This window comes from Echeneis naucrates, chromosome 8, assembly GCF_900963305.1.
Source record: "Echeneis naucrates chromosome 8, fEcheNa1.1, whole genome shotgun sequence".
NCBI classification, from domain to species: domain Eukaryota; kingdom Metazoa; phylum Chordata; class Actinopteri; order Carangiformes; family Echeneidae; genus Echeneis; species Echeneis naucrates.
The window spans coordinates 926,672-945,453 of record NC_042518.1 but is presented as its reverse complement, the minus strand read 5'-3'; the positions used below and the strand labels follow the sequence as shown (position 1 = coordinate 945,453).

Sequence of the window (18,782 nt, the reverse complement as noted above, 5' to 3'; positions counted from 1 at the left end):
ACTTTATAGTCCTTTTGTATCATTCTGTCTGCTGATAGTTTTCAAAGCTGAACATTTTATGAAACAAAAATAAAAACAGTTCATGATGTCCCCAACAGAACAGATGGGCGGGAGCTGAGACAGCAGAGGGACAAACCGACAGGATGCCAACATCCATGATGGGTGACGTCTCGTTTCCCGGGCAGGAGATGGCCGATGAGACGATGGAGAACGGCAGCTCGGCCGGCCCTGGACTCCCCCTGTTTCTGCTGATGTTCAACTGCAGCGATCTGAACGAGACGCTGCTGAACTCCACCAATGCCACTGTCCCCGATGTGTCCGCGGGCCCCAGCGTGGCCGGCGTTCTCATCCCGCTCATATACATCATCGTCTGTATCATCGGCCTGGGAGGAAACACTCTGGTGATCCACATCGTGCTGCACTACTCAAAGATCGAGTCGGTCACCAACATCTACATCCTGAACTTGGCCATTGCAGACGAGCTCTTCATGCTCGGCCTTCCCTTCTTGGCGGTGCAGAACACCCTGCAGTCATGGCCGTTCGGCCCCTTCATGTGCCGCCTGGTCATGACCGTCGACTCCATCAACCAGTTCACCAGCATCTTCTGCCTGACGGTGATGAGCATCGACCGCTACTTCGCTGTCGTCCACCCCATTCACTCCTCAAAGTGGCGCCGCCCGCAGGTGGCCAAGGTGGTGAACAGCACCGTGTGGGCGCTGTCGTTTCTCGTTGTTCTGCCCGTGGTGATCTTCGCCAACATCCAGAAGACGGGAGGCACCTGTAATATCGCCTGGCCTCAGCCGGCCAACATCTGGAGGGCGGCCTTCATCATCTACACCTCCACCGTTGGATTCTTCTGCCCTCTGCTCATCATCTGCCTCTGCTACCTGCTCATCGTGTTCAAGATCCGCAGCTCGGGTAAAAAAGTCCACGCCACCTCCACCAAGCGCAGGAAGTCAGAACGGAAAGTGACACGCATGGTCGTGATTGTCGTGGCCGTGTTTGTGTTCTGCTGGCTTCCCTTCTACGGCCTGAACATCATCAACCTGCTGGTGTCGCTGCCGCCGGAGTACCAGGGCCTTTACTACTTCGTCGTGGTGCTCAGCTACGCCAACAGCTGCGCCAACCCCATCGTCTATGGCTTCCTGTCAGACAACTTCAAGAGGGGTTTCCGGAAAGCGCTCTGCCGTTCCACCAGGAAGGTAGAGAACCACGAGCCCATGGAGCGCCAGCAGCAGCAGGAGGAAGGCCGGAGGGCGCCCATGCCCAGGGAGAGCCTGCGACGGGCCATCAGGGACGAAGAAGACGACGATGAGGAGGACGTGTCAGAAATGACTGAGATCTACAGAATCGCCCAGAATGGGAACAGCAGCTTCCAGCAGCAGAGCTTGCAGCCGCTGTTCTCAGAGAAGGGGCCGACCCCGGGAACAACGGAGCTGTCGTCCCCAGACAGGAAGGACAAAGCAGGGGACACCAAGGGGAAAGATCCCGCCAACGGGTCCATGCTGACTCTCCCGTTGCTTCTCAATGGAGCCAAAAATGGGAACGTCAAAACTCTGCCGGAGGAGAACCTGGAGCAGAGCACTTCGTTGGAGATCAGTTATTTATAGTGAGCTATGTGGACTTGAAGTGAACTCACTTTTACAGGCTGACCTCCACCACACAGAGCTGGACTTTAGAGAGCATCACAGTTTGTATTTTTAATCTATACACTTTATAAAGTGAATCACGTGTAGATCTGCATGGCTGAATGTACAAATATGAGCCGTTTGTATCCTTTAATCCTCTGTCCTGTATCTTGTATATTTCAGACTAATCATTTGTTTAGAAAATGCCAAAGTTGTTTTGCCTGAAATGTTCACATTCCAAATCTCTGTTTTGGCACAACTCCAGGAAAACAGGAGAACATATTAATATATAATGTACATAATATTTTTGCAGACTCACTCACTAAAAACATTTCTTCAGAAAAAAATATCAATCATGGCAGGATTATATTTCCTTCAAACCATGCTGTAGTTGCTGTTGGAAATGTACAAATATCCAAAAGTCTCTGAGGGGGATTATTAGCTTTCTTGTGTTCTCAGTGATTATTTTATCATAAATGAATATTATCTTGTGTATATATCTGAACATTCAGGCTCCGACCTCGGGTGCTCATTTCACACTTGTTGTAGCTGAAGTTTTGACTTGTCTCTCTGATATTCCACTTGCAGATGCACAATCATGTTTTAATGCACATTTATTTCATTCCTTCAGATTATTAAACGTCCACATCAGGAAATGTGTGAATTTAAAATGCAGCCTTAAGGTTTAGTAGTTAAAGGAGCTATTTGTTAGCATTAGCAACAGCAGCTTTAGTGGGAAAAAAATCATTGTGCCTTTAGTTTTCTGTCACATCTTTTCTTCTCCTGAAGCATGCTAACCAGCGTAGCGTCTATTCTGCCTGATGATGTAGCTGATTACAGGGCTTATCACCTTCTCCTGATAAGTTAACAGCTGCTAATACTAATATTAGCTTTGTAGCAACCACTAAACCTACAAATAGCTCCTTTAGTTGGAGCGACGGGAAATTCTGGAGCGTTTTTTGGATAAAGCTATTATGTTTATATTAAAGCTATATTAGAAGTTGATGATTCACTGCGTTATTGTGATGATGCTGTCGGTGGAAAACCGCACGTGACTCGTTTGCTATTTCAGGGATGTGAGTTATCATGTAAAACAAACGAGTTCAGCTCTCGGTGGCTTCGAGCTGAGCGTTTCCACCGACACACAGAACAAGGAGACGGACACATTCCTGGAAAGATCAAACCTTCACTACATTATTCTTTATCAGGCAGATTCAAGGACACCACAGACTACACATCCCACACATGAATTCAAGCACCTGACTGCCTGAGCAAACTGCAGCCAGCCACAATGCACTATGGGTAATGATTCTGGCCAGGAAGGAGAACATGTGGGAGCCTTAAAAACTGATTTACAAACAGCTCTTTGGTTGGAAGATGATCGTTCCCCGTCGGTGGCAGCTGATACTCTGATTTAACAGATGTAAAGTTGAGACTTCACATCTGGAATCATTGCTGCCAAGTCTAGTTTCCTTTATTGGGAAACGAAGTGTTATTTTGGGACAAATCATCAGCTGCCACGAGAGAACAAAACCCTCGACCACAAACGCTCGCTGTCATTTTCATGTTTGTCGTCAGCTGTCAGTGTTTGGATGAGATACCAAACACAAACTGCCTCGGCTAGCTGCTCCATCGGTGTGTGAGTGTGGGGATGTGATGATAGAAGCTCTGTATGAATGTGTGTGAATGGAGCTTCTATGGTAAAGGCCTCCGAATTGTCAGAAAAAGAAAGCTCGATATGAATGCAGTCTACAGACTCCACTGCAGACCACAGCCGCATCCAAATTACAGCTATTATGAGGAAATCATGCTCTTTTTCCCGTAGCGTCATTCAAGTGCCATGAAATTCAGTAGTCGATTGTAATTAAACCTTAACATGTGATTTAATGGATTTTCTACAGTTTGCTGAAATGACTCCATTAATGGTGTTTTTTAACTGTTTGCTTCCCTCTCACATCGTGTTAAAGCATCGAGGGCTTATAGAAAACATGCCCAAGAGGAACGAGCTTCATCTAAACAGACAAAGTGAGTCTCTGGAGAAAAACTCTGCTCAAGGCTGATTTTTCATTATCAGTGTATCAGTGAGACTGCGCTGATACCGGGTCAGTCCTCTGACCTCTTTAATGGCAGCTTCCTGGTGCGCCTCCTGTCAGAGCTCAGTAGATTCATGAACACAACAATCCAAACAAGTGTCTGTATATTTTCTTATCTTGGTGGCAGCAGCTCCTCATCATTCATCTGGAACTGGCCTCCATTCATGAGAGCGAACACACCACACACACAGACTGAGGCCAGCTGGTTATATTTAGCTGGATGTAAATACAGTCAAACGATGCCTGTGCTCCATGTTGCTGTGTTGCCGCTGGTCTTTAGACTGCATGCCCACGCACACCCTCCTGATAAGATCCACCGAGGAGCATAAAAACGTCATTACAGCCACATTAGAAGGAGCTTCGCCTCGCTGATACTTTATTTTCCAGGCCCCTGGGGCGTGCAGTTTGATGAGAGTGGAGAATTGTTCAGGCTGAGTGGAGCTCGGTGTGTTTGCTTCTGTTTACTATTATTTGGTGTGTGTGTGTGTTTGCCTATAAATATTGCCAGTTTGAGCTGGCTGTGCGGTCCCCAGCTCCCTGCAGGGATAACCCACCTGTGCTTACTGTTGTTGGAGGTGATAGTCAGTTGACGGGTCTGCTGGTGGCTGCGCTCTGACTCAGTGTGATTCTCTGCCTACGACTCTCACCCACATGCAATATGGACAAGACTCAAGTTAACTCCAAAAGCCTACGATTCACTTTTTTGGCAGCAGCGATGGCGGCCCAGAGCAGACACTGCCATCAGCACCAGAGGATGAACACAACAAGGTCCACACTAACCCTTCAGGTCACTGAAGCTGATTCTTCAGCGCACACGCAGAACAAAGAGTGCGAAACTATCCCAGAGGAAACACAAACTGAGTGGGAGTCTTTATTACTTTGTGTTTGCAGAAAGCAGCTGAAGTGTTGGTGCTGATTTAAGGACACAAACACTCATCTCTGCGAAGTCAAGGTGTCAGGTTTTCTTTCTGATTTCACAGAAGCATCAGGGGAAATTATTCAACACAAAAGAGACACAAGTTGATGTGTGCTGGTGTAGATTTTGTGGATTAGACACACTGGGTTGTTGTGTTGTTGTTGTTGTTTTTGCTGTGATGTTGGTGGTGTTTCAATATTTAATGCCAAAAAGACAATTCTGTCATTGAATCTGTAAGTCTGAAAAAATAAAACATTTTCTGTTGGTGAAGCGTTTGGTGGCTTTTCTCTGGTCCATCTGCTGCCTTAATGGGGAAAACAAAGCTAACGCTAGTCGCTAATTAGCTTAGCTTAGCATCAGGGCACAGCTTGACTGGCTCCGCCTTAAAGGGGCAAAACCAGCCAATCAGAGAGCTCCAACAGAGATTGCCTGTCAGCAGGGAGTTATGACATCATCATTAGGTTCTGTTGCTAGGGGACAGCTAATACATCAACAAAGCCCACGTTGGGGTGGATGGATGTGACACAGGTGAGCAGCGTTCGATTCCCAAGAGGTTCATGCTGTTTCTATTGTGAACAAGACAACAGTGGGAGAACTTATTCTGACACAAATTCTTTCCTAAACCTGACCAGGCCAGACTGTCTTAACAGTAACCATGGAGACAAAGGTCGGTACACTGCGGTCCATCGGATTATCGCTGTCACTGTGACAACAAAGGTCATGTCCACGCTGCTTCAGGAGACACGTTGAGTCGTATCAGGGGGATCACAGAGATCAGTCTAACTTCAACATTTGGTTATTTCTTTAATATCAACCACCTGGATTGTTTCACATTTCAGGATCCGGCCTTCAGACGGACGACGTGACGGAGCTGCTGTGTTCCTCCTTCAGTCTTCAGTTATTCATAGAAATGACAGTAATCATCGCAAAGAGGGCTCCGTCTGATTGCAGACAGGTGTTGGTAATTTTTTCTCCTGATCCCTAATTAATTTCAAGATACACGTGTTTAAGAAAGTGCACAAAAAAATTAAACAATAAATAAATCATAAATGGTTTTAACAGCATCTTGAGGCTGTTAGCTTTCGAAATATGATATCAAAACAAGAATTATAAGAAGTGAAATGGATAGAATTGAATATAAATCAGCTGAAATGAAAAGCTCTGCCTCAGCACCTTATTCAGACAGTTATTATTCCTTATCTGAGGGACATCTGACTCTTCAGATATGGTATGTAGATGATTTCAGATATTAAGTGGGTGGAAACAGAAGCTATAAAAAAGCAGATATAATGCTGTCTTGGAATCAGTTTTAGCCAAATTAGCTGTTTGTAATGTATCCATGGATAAACAGGGAAAGGTCACGGAATTATTCTAATACTGAAGGAAACCTGGAAAAAAACAAACAAACAAACAGCTGACATGATTCTCAGGGAAGTTCTGCAGGTTCTTTTTTAAAAAAGCAAACCCAGAAAATCTCACTGTGACAGTCCTTAGAGCACTGTGCCATTCTTCTCACAACTCCACCACACCACAAATATCAAGCTCAATCTTGCAACAGTTTTTTTGGGAAGATGATATGACGATGTCACCAACATTTGGCCTATTTGACAGAAATAATCCCTCTGAGTCTCGTCCCCATTTAGATACGTAATGAATTTGACTTGACGCTGACACTGAGTTTGCCATCTGTTGTCAGCGCTGCTCCAAACGTCCCTGAAGGACGACAGCGGGTATGACTCACAGCCCTGCTGCCATGGCTGATGATGGACAGAAAAAACATGGGAGGTGGCAGCGAATGGAGCTGTCAGGACTAAATGTTTGTGATTCCTCATGAGAAAAAGTTGATTAATTGGCAAGCAGGTCAGCGCAGATGTGGAGCAGACCAGATGCACAAAGATGATGGCATCATCCGTCAGCTGGCTCATCCCTGCACAGAATCCCAGGAGGAATCAGCGTAACATAAACATCCGTCACACAGAGCAGATACCTTCATGGCTGTGAAGCCAGCTTTACAGAGCACAATAACTTCTGAATTGGATTCAGAGATTTATTCACAAGATGCACACTTGAAGCCTGTTGAGTGACAGCACAGAGAGTCGCCGTGTTTGTGTGTTGCTCAGTTATTATTCTGGAAATGTACACCGGTGACAGATCTGATTTCCACTTCTGAAGCTCCTTTGGAAAGAGTGTCAGTCTGAGTACATGAGCACGCTGCATGCACTGTCTCATATGTATCTAACACAGGAGGCAGGCTGAAGTTCATTTTAAATTCATGACGCTTGAATTATTTACCATTTGATTCATATGTGCCGAGCACGGTGGGAGAGTGGTTAGTTGCCTCACAACAAGGAGGTCCTGGGTTCGGTTCCCGGCCTGGGGCCTCCAAAGACATCCAGTTTGGGTGCATTGGTCTCTGTCTGTCTCTGTGATGGACGGGAGACCTGTCCAGGGGGGCTCCGCCCCTCGCCCTAACCCTAACCACCTCCAGAGATCTCTGTCTGCAGGTTAACTGATCAACCTGCAGCCTCTTCGTCTCCCGTTAGCTCTGAATTCTCTGACAGCAACATGTGTGTTTCTGTCATCTGGTGGTCAAAGAGATTCATTACAGCTGAATCTATCTGGACTGATGCCGGTGGTGTGACCCACAGGATCCTGACTGAGTTTAATAAACAGACATATTTAGTGTTCAATCCCTTTGTTAAGAAATAATAATTTTTTTCCTGTGCAAATTTTGTCAATAAATAATTAAATAAACATAAACAGAACAAACTCTAAATGGGCAAGATGCATTTTCAAATGTGATACAAATACAAATACAAAACAGTGCAATAATATAAGTGATTGTTATTGATTTTTTATTTTTAGCCTTTGGGGGCTGCGTCTTTAACCTTTACGACAGCTGTGCTCGCAGTACGGCAGGAACAGGCCCCTCCTGCTGCTTTACGGCAGCTCTGCTCCTCCTTTGGCTCTGGCGGTTTGTCGGCGCTTCGTGTCTTTAGAGAACCGGCGGAACCGAACAGCTCGACCCGCTGACACGCCGCTCCCGGTGAGGCCGCGGCAGGCGGCGGACAGGCGCATGACCGATGTTGTGTTTGTTTTGTTTGTTGTTGTTTTCGTTGAAGTTCATAAAAACACGCCCGAGGCTGTCCGCGTCCTGTCGCCCAGTTAGCTTAGCATGCTAACATGACCACCTGGCGTTAGCGTTAGCCGCTAGCTGAGTCAGAGCTGCCAGAAAAAAATGTTTTTAAAAAACCTGCAAAAGACAGAGGAGACATTTTAATTTCACCTATGAATATAAGATGAGCACATGACGTCACAGTTTAGTGCTTTTTGTTGTTTTCTTTGTAAAAACGCGTCTTTATTGTGTTTACTGCTGAAAGATGCTGCAGATTGACGGTGATCCATTGATTCAGCATCAGAAATCAGAAATCAGTGATCGATGATGAATGTGATCAGCAGGTTCGATGGACGGTTCTGTCTGGCCTGTTTGTTGCCTCGATGATATTCAGATTTTCTTTGAACTTGAACTAAAATATTGTAAGCTGCATGCTGACGTGAGGTTGAAAACTGAAGTTTTATGACAGGATGAGATGTGTTGTTGGAAAAAGGGTCAGTGATGATGAGCCCACTGCGCAAGCTGATCAGTGCCTCTTTACTGAAGGGCATTGCTGGAGAGATCTGTGCTGTTCGTATCCTGAGACCCTCCACAGTTTAAACTCGTCTTAGTCAGTTCTGCCGCTTTTAGTTTTTCTGCTTGTTCACAGAACTCCTTTTTTTCCCCTCAGCCTTCAGGAGATGGCGAAGTTTCACGCCCCAGTGATCCAGGACAATCCGTCCGGATGGGGTCCATGTGCGGTCCCGGAGAAGTTCAAAGATATGCCGTACCAGCCTTTCAGCAAAGGAGACCGTCTGGGGAAGGTTTGTTCTCACATTAGACTCGTCTACATTTATCTGAGCCAAGACCACTTCCTGACGCTGTGACTTTTCTCTCCTCAGGTCGCTGACTGGACTGGAGCAACTTATCAAGACAAGAGATACACAAGTGAGTGATTTCATTAACCTCATTTAACTGACTCACCTAAACAGATTCTTACACGTTCACCACCAGAACGTGCTAATTAATGTTGATTGACCCCTTTTCATCTACTGATAGAACGGATCAGTTACTCATGAATCTGTTTTCTCTTCAGATAAGTATTCCTCTCAGTTCGGAGGCGGCAGCCAGTATGCCTACTTTCATGAAGAAGACGAGACGAGCTTCCAGCTGGTGGACACTGCCAAGACCCAAAAGACAGCGTACCAGAGGAATCGCATGAGGTTTGCCCAGGTAATTCTATTGATGATGTGATCTCAGACTGAATAGTAAGTATAATGTGGTGAATTCTCAGGTAATTTAAAATAGAAGTAACAGCACAATGATTGTTCCCACAGAGGAATCTGCGCAGGGACAAGGACCGGAGGAATCTGACCCAGTTCAACATGCAGACGCTCCCGAAGAGCGCCAAGCAGAAGGAGAGGTGAGAGTCAGTCTGAGCTCAGTTGAGGTCACTTAATGATCATGTAATGACAGCAGGCGAACCCGCTTGTTGTTTCAGGGATCGAATGCGTCTGCAGAAGAAGTTCCAAAAGCAGTTCGGTGTCCGTCAGAAGTGGGACCAGAAGTCTCAGGTATTTATCGGTTAACCAGTTTTATTGCTGGATGAGAGCACGTCTGAAATTTTTTTTTTCAGCCTCTGATAGAACAGGATTTGTGTTATTTTTGTCATTTTTTTAAAACATAAATGACAGTTTCTGGTTGCTGCTTCTTAAATGTCCAATTTCAAAGTAATGTTAAAAGTGACCCCCCCTTCCTGTAAGGCTCAGCTGAAGCCAAGAGACTCTTCTGTGGAGGTAAGAAGCGACTGGGAGGTGAAGGAGGAAATGGACTTCCCCAGGCTGATGAAGATGAGGTACATGGAGGTGGCTGATCCCGTTGACATGTAAGTGAAGCCGTCCTCCTTGTAGAAGTCGTGTCAGCGGTGAAGAACAGATGATGATGAGGAGCTGTTGTCTCCTGTTTCCTCCTCCTACAGCGAGTGCTGCGGTGCCCTGGAGTACTATGACAAAGCCTTCGACCGCATCACCACCCGCAACGAGAAACAGCTGAAGAGCATCAAGAGGATCTTCCACACTGTCACCACGACTGATGATCCCGTCATCCGCAAGGTTTCCAGCTTTTTATACAATGAGCTATTTCAGTAAACAAACACACAGCCACAGAGAGCAAAGAACAAAGGAATTTAAACTCCTTTACAGAAGAAATACATGAAAGATATAACAGCCAACTCATTAAAATAGCATTTAGTTAGTTTGAATAAATAGAATGAGACTTATGTTAAAAACAAGCAGATGTACAACATTAGTGACGTTTATATGTTCTTCATTATTATTAATTTCATTTTCAAAGATAACTGGGCTTGCACAGTGCTTCCTCAACATCTAATAATATTTTCTCTCTTTTGTTCTCCAGCTGGCTAAGACTCAGGGTAATGTGTTCGCCACCGACGCCATCCTGGCCACCTTGATGTGCTGCACGCGCTCAGTCAACTCCTGGGACATCATCGTGCAGAGAGTGGGAAACAAGCTGTTCTTCGACAAGAGAGACAACTCGGACTTTGGTGAGAGGAATGCTGCAACTCATTCCAGCGATGTGGTGTGTTTTTGTTTCTGCGCTGTTGCTCTAACAGGCAGCTTCTGTAACTCCTCTCAGATTTACTGACTGTGAGCGAGACGGCCAACGAGCCGCCGCAGGATGAAGGCAACTCCTTCAACTCCCCTCGTAACCTGGCGATGGAGGCGACATACATCAACCACAACTTTAGCCAGCAGTGTTTACGAATGGTAGGAGCACTGGTCGAGTCTGTCTTCATCTCCGGGCTCACCATAAAACCTCCTGAGCTGAATCCCTTTGCTTGTGTTTCAGGGTGGGGAGCGCTACAAGTTTCCTAACTCCAACCCATTTGTGGAGGAAGACATGGACAAGAGCGAGGTGGCGTCTGTGGCCTACAGGTAAACACTGAAGCCAGATGGTGCGTCTCCCACGGTCCAGTGGGGTCCAGTTCAGACATTCATCCACAGAAAAGAAAGAAATGTTTCCTGTCAGGCTGACGGCTCGTCCTCGTGTTTCAGGTACCGTCACTGGAAGCTCGGAGATGATATCGATCTGATTGTCCGCTGTGAGCATGACGGAGTGATGACTGGCGCTAACGGAGAAGTGTCCTTCGTCAACATCAAGACCCTCAACGAGTGGGACTCCAGAGTAAGTCTGATTCTGGAGGCATTCGTGCATCAGATCATTAAGTCTGAAGTGTTTGATGTCCGTCCCTCCTTGTTGCCCTCAGTATTGTAACGGCGTGGACTGGCGTCAGAAGCTGGACTCTCAGAGAGGAGCCGTCCTGGCCACCGAGCTGAAGAACAACAGCTACAAACTGGCCCGCTGGACCTGCTGCGCCATGTTGGCTGGATCAGAGTACCTGAAACTGGGGTGAGACATTCAAATCGAGTCACTTTTGCTCTGTCTGACAAACGGAAGAATAAAAACTGCCGCCATGAAACGGGTCGCGGTCCGGACGGTCTGGACCAGCTGCGCTCATGGTGTCCCTGCGTCCTCTGCAGGTACGTGTCCCGTTACCACGTGAAGGACTCGGCTCGCCACGTCATCCTGGGGACGCAGCAGTTCAAGCCCAACGAGTTCGCCAGCCAGATCAACCTGAGCATGGAGAACGCCTGGGGCATCCTGCGCTGCGTCATTGACATCTGCCGCAAGCTGGACGAGGGCAAGTACCTGATCCTGAAGGACCCCAACAAGGTGAGCGAGCGGCTCCTGATCCTGATCCTCGGTGCCTAACCCAGCTCCACACTGACGATGTGGTGTTTGGTCTGTCTGTCAACAGCAAGTGATCCGAGTGTACAGCCTGCCTGACGGGACCTTCAGCTCTGATGAAGAGGAGGAGGAAGAGGAAGACGAAGAGGACGAGGAGGAAGAAGGTGAGCTTCAGCAGATCTAAGTGCTTTAGTGCTGGATGGCATCATCTTAAAAAAAATCGAATTTGTGTAAATTGGACATGTTTCCAAAGTCGCCATCGTCTGACGTGACGTCTCCACTTATTCAGAATGGATGATTCTGTTTGTCCCTCAATAAAGACGAGTGATTATTGATTACTGTTCACTGATCACTTTCTCTCCTTCCTGTTCCAGATGAAGAGAACTGAGGTGTGGAGTCGGCTCCAGTGACCAAAGCAGCCTCTGCACCAGAAACACAATTTAATTCCTTTTGACATTCAATAAAGTCAACTGATTGGCCAACAGCTTTTATCAGTGTTTTATTTCCTCTTTTCTTCTTTCTCACTGACGGTGAGAGAGACACCGAGGTGCTTTCTGTCTTCGTTGTTCCTCAGACTGAAGCTTCACCGTGTTTAGAAGAGTAAATATCACATATCAGGCTGCGATCTTCACTCCCAGACGAACTTCAGGGAAAGATCTCCGAGTCTCTCCTGAAGCAGCCGGTCGAGTCTTTCGCTCTGAGCCGGAGTGAAGATGTTCTTCCAGTCACCGATCTGACCTGCAGCAGAAGAATAACAAACAAAAGTTTGTTCACGTGTTCCTGCTCAGGAGCTGCTGGTTACCGTCCATTCACCTTTACGCATGAATTTTCCACTGGCTCTCTCCGGCGGCAGAAACTCGTAGTTGGCTTTTAAATCTTTCTGCATGGCCTGAAATGTTGATTTTTCTACAACTTGGTTGACAGCAGCTTCACTGAGGTGTTTCCCCAAGAACCTGCAGATCTTAGTGACTGCTCCTTTCAGGTCCTGAAAGAAGAACAAGATTTAAACAGGAACATTCAACCTTCCAACACAACAGGAAGAATAAACCTCACCAGGATCATGTCCTCGTAGGTCAGGAAGAGGATGTTATACTGGTCTCTGCTGGAAGTCCACTGCCTGATGTGGTCGAACCAGGACGATGCTCCGACTGTGTGATGGTCCAAAACACAGTTCACACAGACGGGTCAATGTCTCGGTGTGTTTGCAGTTAAATTACGTCTCTTTCTCACCATTTCCTGCCAAATACTGCTCCAAAAACTGCCCAAAGCTCTTGGGCGTCTCCAGCTCGGCCCAAACTCTGCTGAAATGGTAATAAGACACAACGTTGTCCTTCGGATTCCTCATCACGTAGATGACCTGCAGAGACCAACACGCACGCAACGTTGCACTAGACACATCAAATATAGAAGCTCAAAGGGGTCACAGTTAAATATTCTCATTTATAAGATAATTTTTCACTTTTTGTCTCATGACAATTGTGCCAATATAGAATAATAACCACTGAAGTAATTATGACATTGTCAGAGATGCCAATAATGGAAGTTTGATTTTCCAGGACTAAAATCCTCACCTTCGCCTTCTTGTCCTTCAGCCCTGGCGGCATGAGGGTCGGGGTGAGGTGGGAGGCGAAGAGCCGTGGAGAAGGTCTCAGGCCGTAGTCCTCTCGTCCCTCCGTGTACTCCAGCCACGGCATCTGCTCCAGGTTGTTTGGATACTCGTTCAGACCTTCGCTCAGCTCACAGATGGAGATGATGATCTGCTGAGTCCAGATGGTGCCTGGTGGAGGAGGGAGGAGCGGACGGTCAAAGTTCTCCACAGTGCTATTTGTAATACCTCCATGGCCCATCAGGGGGCCGCAGGCCACAGGTTGGAAACTGCTTTAATCTGTCCACCTTTATCTGGCAGTGGCTGACACTGTTAGCTGCACTGCTAACGTACTCTGTCACTGACTGCTGACAAGGTTTCAGATTTATTTGCCCCCCTTCTCAGGGGGTTTGAGATGTTTGTCTCCCCGGCTGTTTCGTTTAAAAGGACAGTATGAGAATGTTTATGAGGTTATGAAGCTGAACTGAACGAAAACAGACTTTAGCTGACCTGACTTTGGATAAGTGACCAGGAAGATGTCACTGTCTCTGATCTGGAAGCTCTGGAGTGAATCGATGTGCTCTGGAGTTGTGCTTCCGATGGTGAAGTTGTAGTTTTTGTACCTGCAGAGATAGTCGGTGATCTGCTCCATGATGTGGCTCTGAAAACGTCACAGCAGCAGCTGGACTCTGGACTCTGGACTTCTTTGTGTGGACGGCCTCACACTGCCCCCGGTGGCCGTCTCCCCTGAATACTGGGAAGCCTGATCATGTTTAGCTTTTTTCAGTTCTTCTAGTCTTCATGTTGATCTCCAGCATCATCAGGAGGCCAAACGTCCACCCACTGTGATGTCACATCACTTCCTGCTCTGAAGCCTCCAGATTGTAATCCGTCTGTCGGCCATCTTGGTTTTTCAACACGTTTGGAGGACAAGGTGGAGCTGACCTGCTCTGTGCTCTCTCCTGATTGGGTGGTACAGTCTGTGTCACATTGTAGCCCCGCCTTTGGCCCCTCCCCTCTAAATGCAGCTTCATTTGAAAAATGAACATCATGTTGTATTGAAGACTGAGACCATAAACTCATCAGGGAGGAGGAGGGACATTTTCCCATAGACTTCAATATAAACTGACTTCCGTGGTCCCAGAGTTGAGGCTGGTCTCAGGTCAGAATCAGGATGATGAAGCTCAGCTGATCTGACAACAACATGGACCGACTGAGAGCCCGTCAGGCCGACATCTGTGACGTCAGAGGAGGGGGGGGGGTCACAATCCCTCAGATTAGCGCTCTGACCCGCAGGATTTACCGGAGAGCCACCTGATTCACGCAGACACCAGACTGAGCCAGGAGAGTTCCAGCAGCTTCTCCTCCATCTGAACTGGACCATGGTGCCGGTCCGTCTGTCGGGGAGAAGCTTCTGCTGTGTCTGAGTCCGGCCTAGTCCTCCTCCTCCCCCCGCCATGAGCGGGTCCTGGTTGTTGGGTTGAATCCAGTTCCTCCGCCGGGATGAGGAGAGCTGTGCTGAAAGAAGCCGCCAAACGCTTCCCCTGGCTGGCCAACGTCACTCTGTACGGCTGCCTGTTCGCCGGCGGGGACCTGGTCCACCAGCTGATGGCCCAGAAGGAGCGCCTGGACTGGAAACACACCCGGAACGTGGCCATAGTGGCCATCAGTTTCCAAGGAAACTTCAATTACTTCTGGCTGCGCGCGCTGGAGAGGCGCTTTCCCGGGAAATCCGCCGGGATGGTTTTCCGCAAACTCCTGCTGGATCAGAGCTTCGCCTCGCCTTTGGCCACCAGCGTGTTCTACACAGGTGAGATGTCCCGGATGTAGCACCTGGCCCAGTGTAGAGTCTGACGGGTTAGTGAGAGAGTGAGTCCGATCTGCGGGTCCTGTTTGGGGACCTGAGGCCGTCACGCGCTTCTCAGTTTGTGCGTCATTGCGCACAAACGTGCGTAAATGTCTCCTGTGTCCCGCAGGGGTGAGCTTCCTGGAGGGGAAGGAGGACATCTTTGAAGACTGGAGGGAGAAGTTCTTCAACACCTGGAAGGTAAGAAGTGGCCTCAAGGGAAGGAAAGTCACCTTCCCTTCCTTCCTCACAGCCAGATTAACCCAGATTGTGTCACCGTGCTGCTCCTGCGCAGTGGGCACGGCGCCCGGAGACCAGCGGGGTAATTCAGTGGTGAGCAGAGCCAGAGGATAAAAGTCAGAGAGCTTCAGGAGCTGTAACTGCTGCGTCATGACCACATCAGGACCAGACCCGAGGAGACGGGTCGCATTTGATTTAGTTTAAAAATGTTTCTGACTGGAGCCTTCAGAGAGAATGAACCATTTCTCCTTTTTTAAATGTAAAATAACCTTCGAGGCTGAATTAGAGCTGAAATCTGTTCTGAAAACAAAGATGGTCCACAGAAGAAGGTTCTCAGACTCCAAACTGTAATTACCTCCAACCTAAACTATCATTATCTTCAGTGTAAGAAGGGATTCACACACACTCATGTTGTGTTTTCCCTTTCAGACTGGACTCATGTACTGGCCTTTCATGCAGGTAAACCGTTTGTATCTGTTTGCGGTCTTTGTTGTGTTTTGCGTGTTGACTTTGTTGTCTGATTATTGTTGATGTCTCTCTCAGTTCCTGAACTTTGTCCTGATGCCGCTCTACATGAGAACGGCCTTCATGGGCTGCTGCGCCTTCCTCTGGGCCACCTTCCTCTGCTTCTCCCGGCAGAACGGCGATGGCACTGCCGCGGTGGCTGTGGCCTTCGTCATGGACCCCCGTAAAACTCTGGAGGAGATGCGTGAGGCCCGACTCGCCCGGAAAAGGCAGAAGGCCCAGAGGGAGAACTGAAGCGGGGAGGAGATGGACGCTGCGTCTGTCGTCCGGGTCTTTGGACTTCAACGGGATGATAGAAAGCGGTTTTCACTAAACCGGCACCCGTGAACTGAGAGCTGAAGAGCATCAGGTTTACAAGAACAATGTCTGTCACATACGCACACGACCGCTGACTGATATGAGACAAGAAGGGCGGTAATAACGTACTTCCTGCTGGAGTCACCCAGATGTGAAGCACTAAATTGGTAGTTCAGTCCTTCGGACCCCCGTGATGATAACCTCCAAGAGGAGCCGTGTTTAGGTCCTTCAGCAGAGTTGGGAAAAGACTACTGACTTTATGACAACAAACACAATCCAGGCAGCAAAAATGTCGACTTCAAAATAAATTTGTGGTTTCTGAGTAACGGGGTTACAAAGCGGCACAATGTTGCGGTGGCTACTGACCTTCTGTGTTTGAACTTCTTTTTGTGTTGATGTTCTCCGTCCAGCTTCCTGGATTTTTCCTCTCAGGAATTTGAAGGATCTGAGGTCTCAGTGCTGACACACATTGTTTACGACGACCTTCTTGCCTCCGACTCCGGCGGTTTGGACCAATGAGCTTCTGGGTTTTTGGGCAGTTGTGCTGTGATGAGGCTGGTTGTTGTTTTGGTTTGGAGATCAGATTGAGGCTGAGTATCTCTGCTCTACACCAGTCGTGCCTTCTCTCGGTGGCGAGACTGTCCCGACCTCTGATTGGCTGACTGGTGAATAATCAATGCACTGAAATATGATTTAAAGATACATAATGTGTGTACAGTCATTAATATCCAGGGATGCACTAATGAATCAGGACGACACGTTACAGTAATCTGAGAGGAAAGAGCAGGAAACTCTGAAAGTTTTGCATTAATGTCCAGAAATTCCAGTTTGGAAGAAACGTTTTGTGAATTCAGCGTCAAACTTTTTTCACACTGTGTTCATCTGCTCACAGAAGTAAGAAACTAAACAGACAGATTTCCCAAAACATTGACTCTCCCCCAAAGGACGCCAACGATGCTTCTCCCGGTCAGAGGGGCTCATTTTGGGCCGTTATGTGTCGGTGCAGCCCACTTACTGTGTTGTGTGTCCTAGTTTGAGCTGTGAAACTACACAATCTCAATCCTGTCCTTTTACTTGAAACATCCCATAGGTTGCCATCAGCCCAGGTACCTTATCATGCATCACATCCAGTTACCAAAACCAGATCCATCCTAGATCGTAGCGATCCGTTCTTGAAGTTGAAATGTTTGTGACTTGCATTATTATTAATTCTGGAGACGTTTGGATACTTTCTGGTAACTGTAACGGCAGCATATAACTCATTTCCTCAGCAGTAGAAAATGTACATAATATTTGACTTTTATGGATAAAAATAAATTGATTTAGAAGACTTTAGTGAGCAGTTTGACACAATCCTGTAAATTAACTGAATAAAAACCTAGAAATTCTATCTGTCCATGTAAAAATTAAAATAAAACCTCTAAGTGTGTTCAATATTATTCTGAACAAATACAAAAGCCCATCTGATTTGTGTTGTTGCACTGTGGTGTTTTCAGAGACGGGACGCCTCATTGTTGTGAGTCAGGTACACAAGAAACAGTAAACCTGACGTGAATAAACCAAACAGCTCTCTCCTGTTGCGTTGATGGGAAAACTCTGTTTAAGGGATTTGAAGGAACACTGTGTCAGAGTTAAGCCATAAATGATGAGATTGTGTCACCGCCAGAAGCCTGTTTATATCAATTATATAATTTGATGGATAATCTGGGGAAATGATGAAACTGACCTTTTGAGTGCAGGTCAATAGACATTCAACGACACATTTTTGCCCCTAAAAGGTTAATCCATCCTCGAAGTCTGTTAAGGTGTTGAACCAGCTCCTGGAGCACATTAAAACTAATGGAACCAACAAGACAAGTGAAATCTGGCAATTTGAAGGAGTATGAAAGCCGCACTCATGCATGTGACTAAATGCTTCATGTAAATACCAATTTTGTTGTTATATTTTGGCACGAAACAAAAACAGAGTATTAGTCAAATCACATTTTGAGCTAATAATGGCACTCCTGGGATGTTTTCTTAGTGTGCTCTGAGGGGAAATGTGAAATTTCACAGCGATTCACACAAGAGTAGTTGTGACATTTCGCATAATAACGCAAATAAGAAGCACATGCTGGAGAAAAAGGGAGTTTCAGTGCAGTAAGTTCTTCTGCTGAGATGAACTCCAGCAGTTGTACTTTCTACATAAAAAAGACAGTTACTCATAAAAAAAAGGAACTCTTGAAGAGAAAACGAATAAGAATATTTTCTGGTTTGCTCTCTAATGTCACAAACCCAGAGATGAAGGAAGGGCAGAGCGGATTGGAATCTGTGTGTGTAACAGCTTTATGCTCTAATGATGGTGCTGGTGGATTAACCAGGATCGGACAGACTCAGTTAATCCCTCTGAAAAGGACAGAGCTGGCCCAGTGCGACCTCTGACCCCACCAGCAGGAAGTGAAATTCCCCAATCAGAGCTAAGAAATGTGTCAGGTGTCATTTAACGCAGCTCAAACCACCGTAACGTACATCCTGAAGGAGGAGCAGAGCTCTTTGAACTAAATATCTAATAAAAGATGATGATGACACATGATAACTTAATTTTGTGAATGGCTTTGGCTAAACAGGTGCAAACCAAACGGGCATCCACGCAGTCTCACATTAATAAATCTATTTCCACTTAAATTCCTGACACTGATGCTTATCTTATACATTTATACTGGTGTGTTAACAAACAGGATATAAATGGTGCAAATAAATAAGAAAAATAATTTGCTCTGTTTCCATGACAGCGAAAATGTTTGAGGAGTA

General features: G+C 46.7%; 4 protein-coding genes across 5 annotated transcripts; 3 read left to right on the top strand and 1 right to left on the bottom strand.

Annotated features, from left to right (window-relative positions):
* The first annotated feature begins 158 nt into the window (after positions 1 to 158).
* On the top strand, positions 159 to 1,610 carry LOC115047463 (somatostatin receptor 3). Its single transcript, XM_029508412.1, has one exon. The coding sequence runs from the start codon at positions 159 to 161 to the stop codon at positions 1,608 to 1,610; it is 1,452 nt and encodes a 483-aa protein (XP_029364272.1).
* A 5,950-nt stretch (positions 1,611 to 7,560) lies between these two features.
* eif3d (eukaryotic translation initiation factor 3, subunit D) lies at positions 7,561 to 11,981 on the top strand. 2 transcript variants are annotated; one of them, XM_029508766.1, is made up of 16 exons: positions 7,561 to 7,683; positions 8,423 to 8,555; positions 8,634 to 8,679; positions 8,828 to 8,964; positions 9,069 to 9,154; positions 9,233 to 9,305; positions 9,501 to 9,616; positions 9,710 to 9,842; positions 10,147 to 10,294; positions 10,387 to 10,517; positions 10,600 to 10,685; positions 10,806 to 10,935; positions 11,018 to 11,160; positions 11,292 to 11,484; positions 11,570 to 11,663; positions 11,874 to 11,981. In XM_029508766.1, the coding sequence occupies exons 2-16, from the start codon at positions 8,433 to 8,435 to the stop codon at positions 11,885 to 11,887; spliced, it is 1,653 nt and encodes a 550-aa protein (XP_029364626.1). In that variant the 5' UTR covers positions 7,561 to 7,683; positions 8,423 to 8,432; the 3' UTR covers positions 11,888 to 11,981. The 2 variants fall into 2 exon arrangements, with proteins under 2 accessions (XP_029364626.1, XP_029364625.1); XM_029508765.1 differs by having other exon boundaries at positions 9,495 to 9,616.
* sult3st1 (sulfotransferase family 3, cytosolic sulfotransferase 1) lies at positions 11,930 to 15,305 on the bottom strand. Its single transcript, XM_029508767.1, has 6 exons — positions 13,595 to 15,305; positions 13,071 to 13,276; positions 12,730 to 12,856; positions 12,553 to 12,647; positions 12,313 to 12,484; positions 11,930 to 12,237 (listed from the first exon to the last, which is right to left on the bottom strand). The coding sequence occupies exons 1-6, from the start codon at positions 13,734 to 13,736 to the stop codon at positions 12,128 to 12,130; spliced, it is 852 nt and encodes a 283-aa protein (XP_029364627.1). The 5' UTR covers positions 13,737 to 15,305; the 3' UTR covers positions 11,930 to 12,127.
* Positions 14,404 to 17,423, top strand: LOC115047677 (mpv17-like protein). The gene is made up of 4 exons (XM_029508768.1): positions 14,404 to 14,894; positions 15,061 to 15,131; positions 15,600 to 15,629; positions 15,714 to 17,423. The coding sequence occupies exons 1-4, from the start codon at positions 14,588 to 14,590 to the stop codon at positions 15,927 to 15,929; spliced, it is 624 nt and encodes a 207-aa protein (XP_029364628.1). The 5' UTR covers positions 14,404 to 14,587; the 3' UTR covers positions 15,930 to 17,423.
* The last annotated feature ends 1,359 nt before the right edge of the window (positions 17,424 to 18,782 follow it).

Excerpts from the sequence above, each read along its gene's own strand:
- LOC115047463 (XM_029508412.1), top strand. The coding sequence starts at position 159 with ATGGGTGACGTCTCGTTTCCCGGGCAGGAGATGGCCGATGAGACGATG.
- eif3d (XM_029508765.1), top strand. The coding sequence starts at position 8,433 with ATGGCGAAGTTTCACGCCCCAGTGATCCAGGACAATCCGTCCGGATGG. Across the intron at positions 8,556-8,633 it reads AAGGAGACCGTCTGGGGAAG|GTCGCTGACTGGACTGGAGC; the intron begins GTTTGTTCTCAC and ends TTCTCTCCTCAG. Across the intron at positions 9,306-9,494 it reads AGTGGGACCAGAAGTCTCAG|GCTCAGCTGAAGCCAAGAGA; the intron begins GTATTTATCGGT and ends CCTTCCTGTAAG.
- sult3st1 (XM_029508767.1), bottom strand. The coding sequence starts at position 13,736 with ATGGAGCAGATCACCGACTATCTCTGCAGGTACAAAAACTACAACTTC. Across the intron at positions 13,277-13,594 it reads GGTCACTTATCCAAAGTCAG|GCACCATCTGGACTCAGCAG; the intron begins GTCAGCTAAAGT and ends CTCCTCCACCAG. Across the intron at positions 12,238-12,312 it reads TGGAAAATTCATGCGTAAAG|GTCAGATCGGTGACTGGAAG; the intron begins GTGAATGGACGG and ends CTTCTGCTGCAG.
- LOC115047677 (XM_029508768.1), top strand. The coding sequence starts at position 14,588 with ATGAGGAGAGCTGTGCTGAAAGAAGCCGCCAAACGCTTCCCCTGGCTG. Across the intron at positions 14,895-15,060 it reads CACCAGCGTGTTCTACACAG|GGGTGAGCTTCCTGGAGGGG; the intron begins GTGAGATGTCCC and ends TGTGTCCCGCAG. Across the intron at positions 15,630-15,713 it reads TGTACTGGCCTTTCATGCAG|TTCCTGAACTTTGTCCTGAT; the intron begins GTAAACCGTTTG and ends TGTCTCTCTCAG.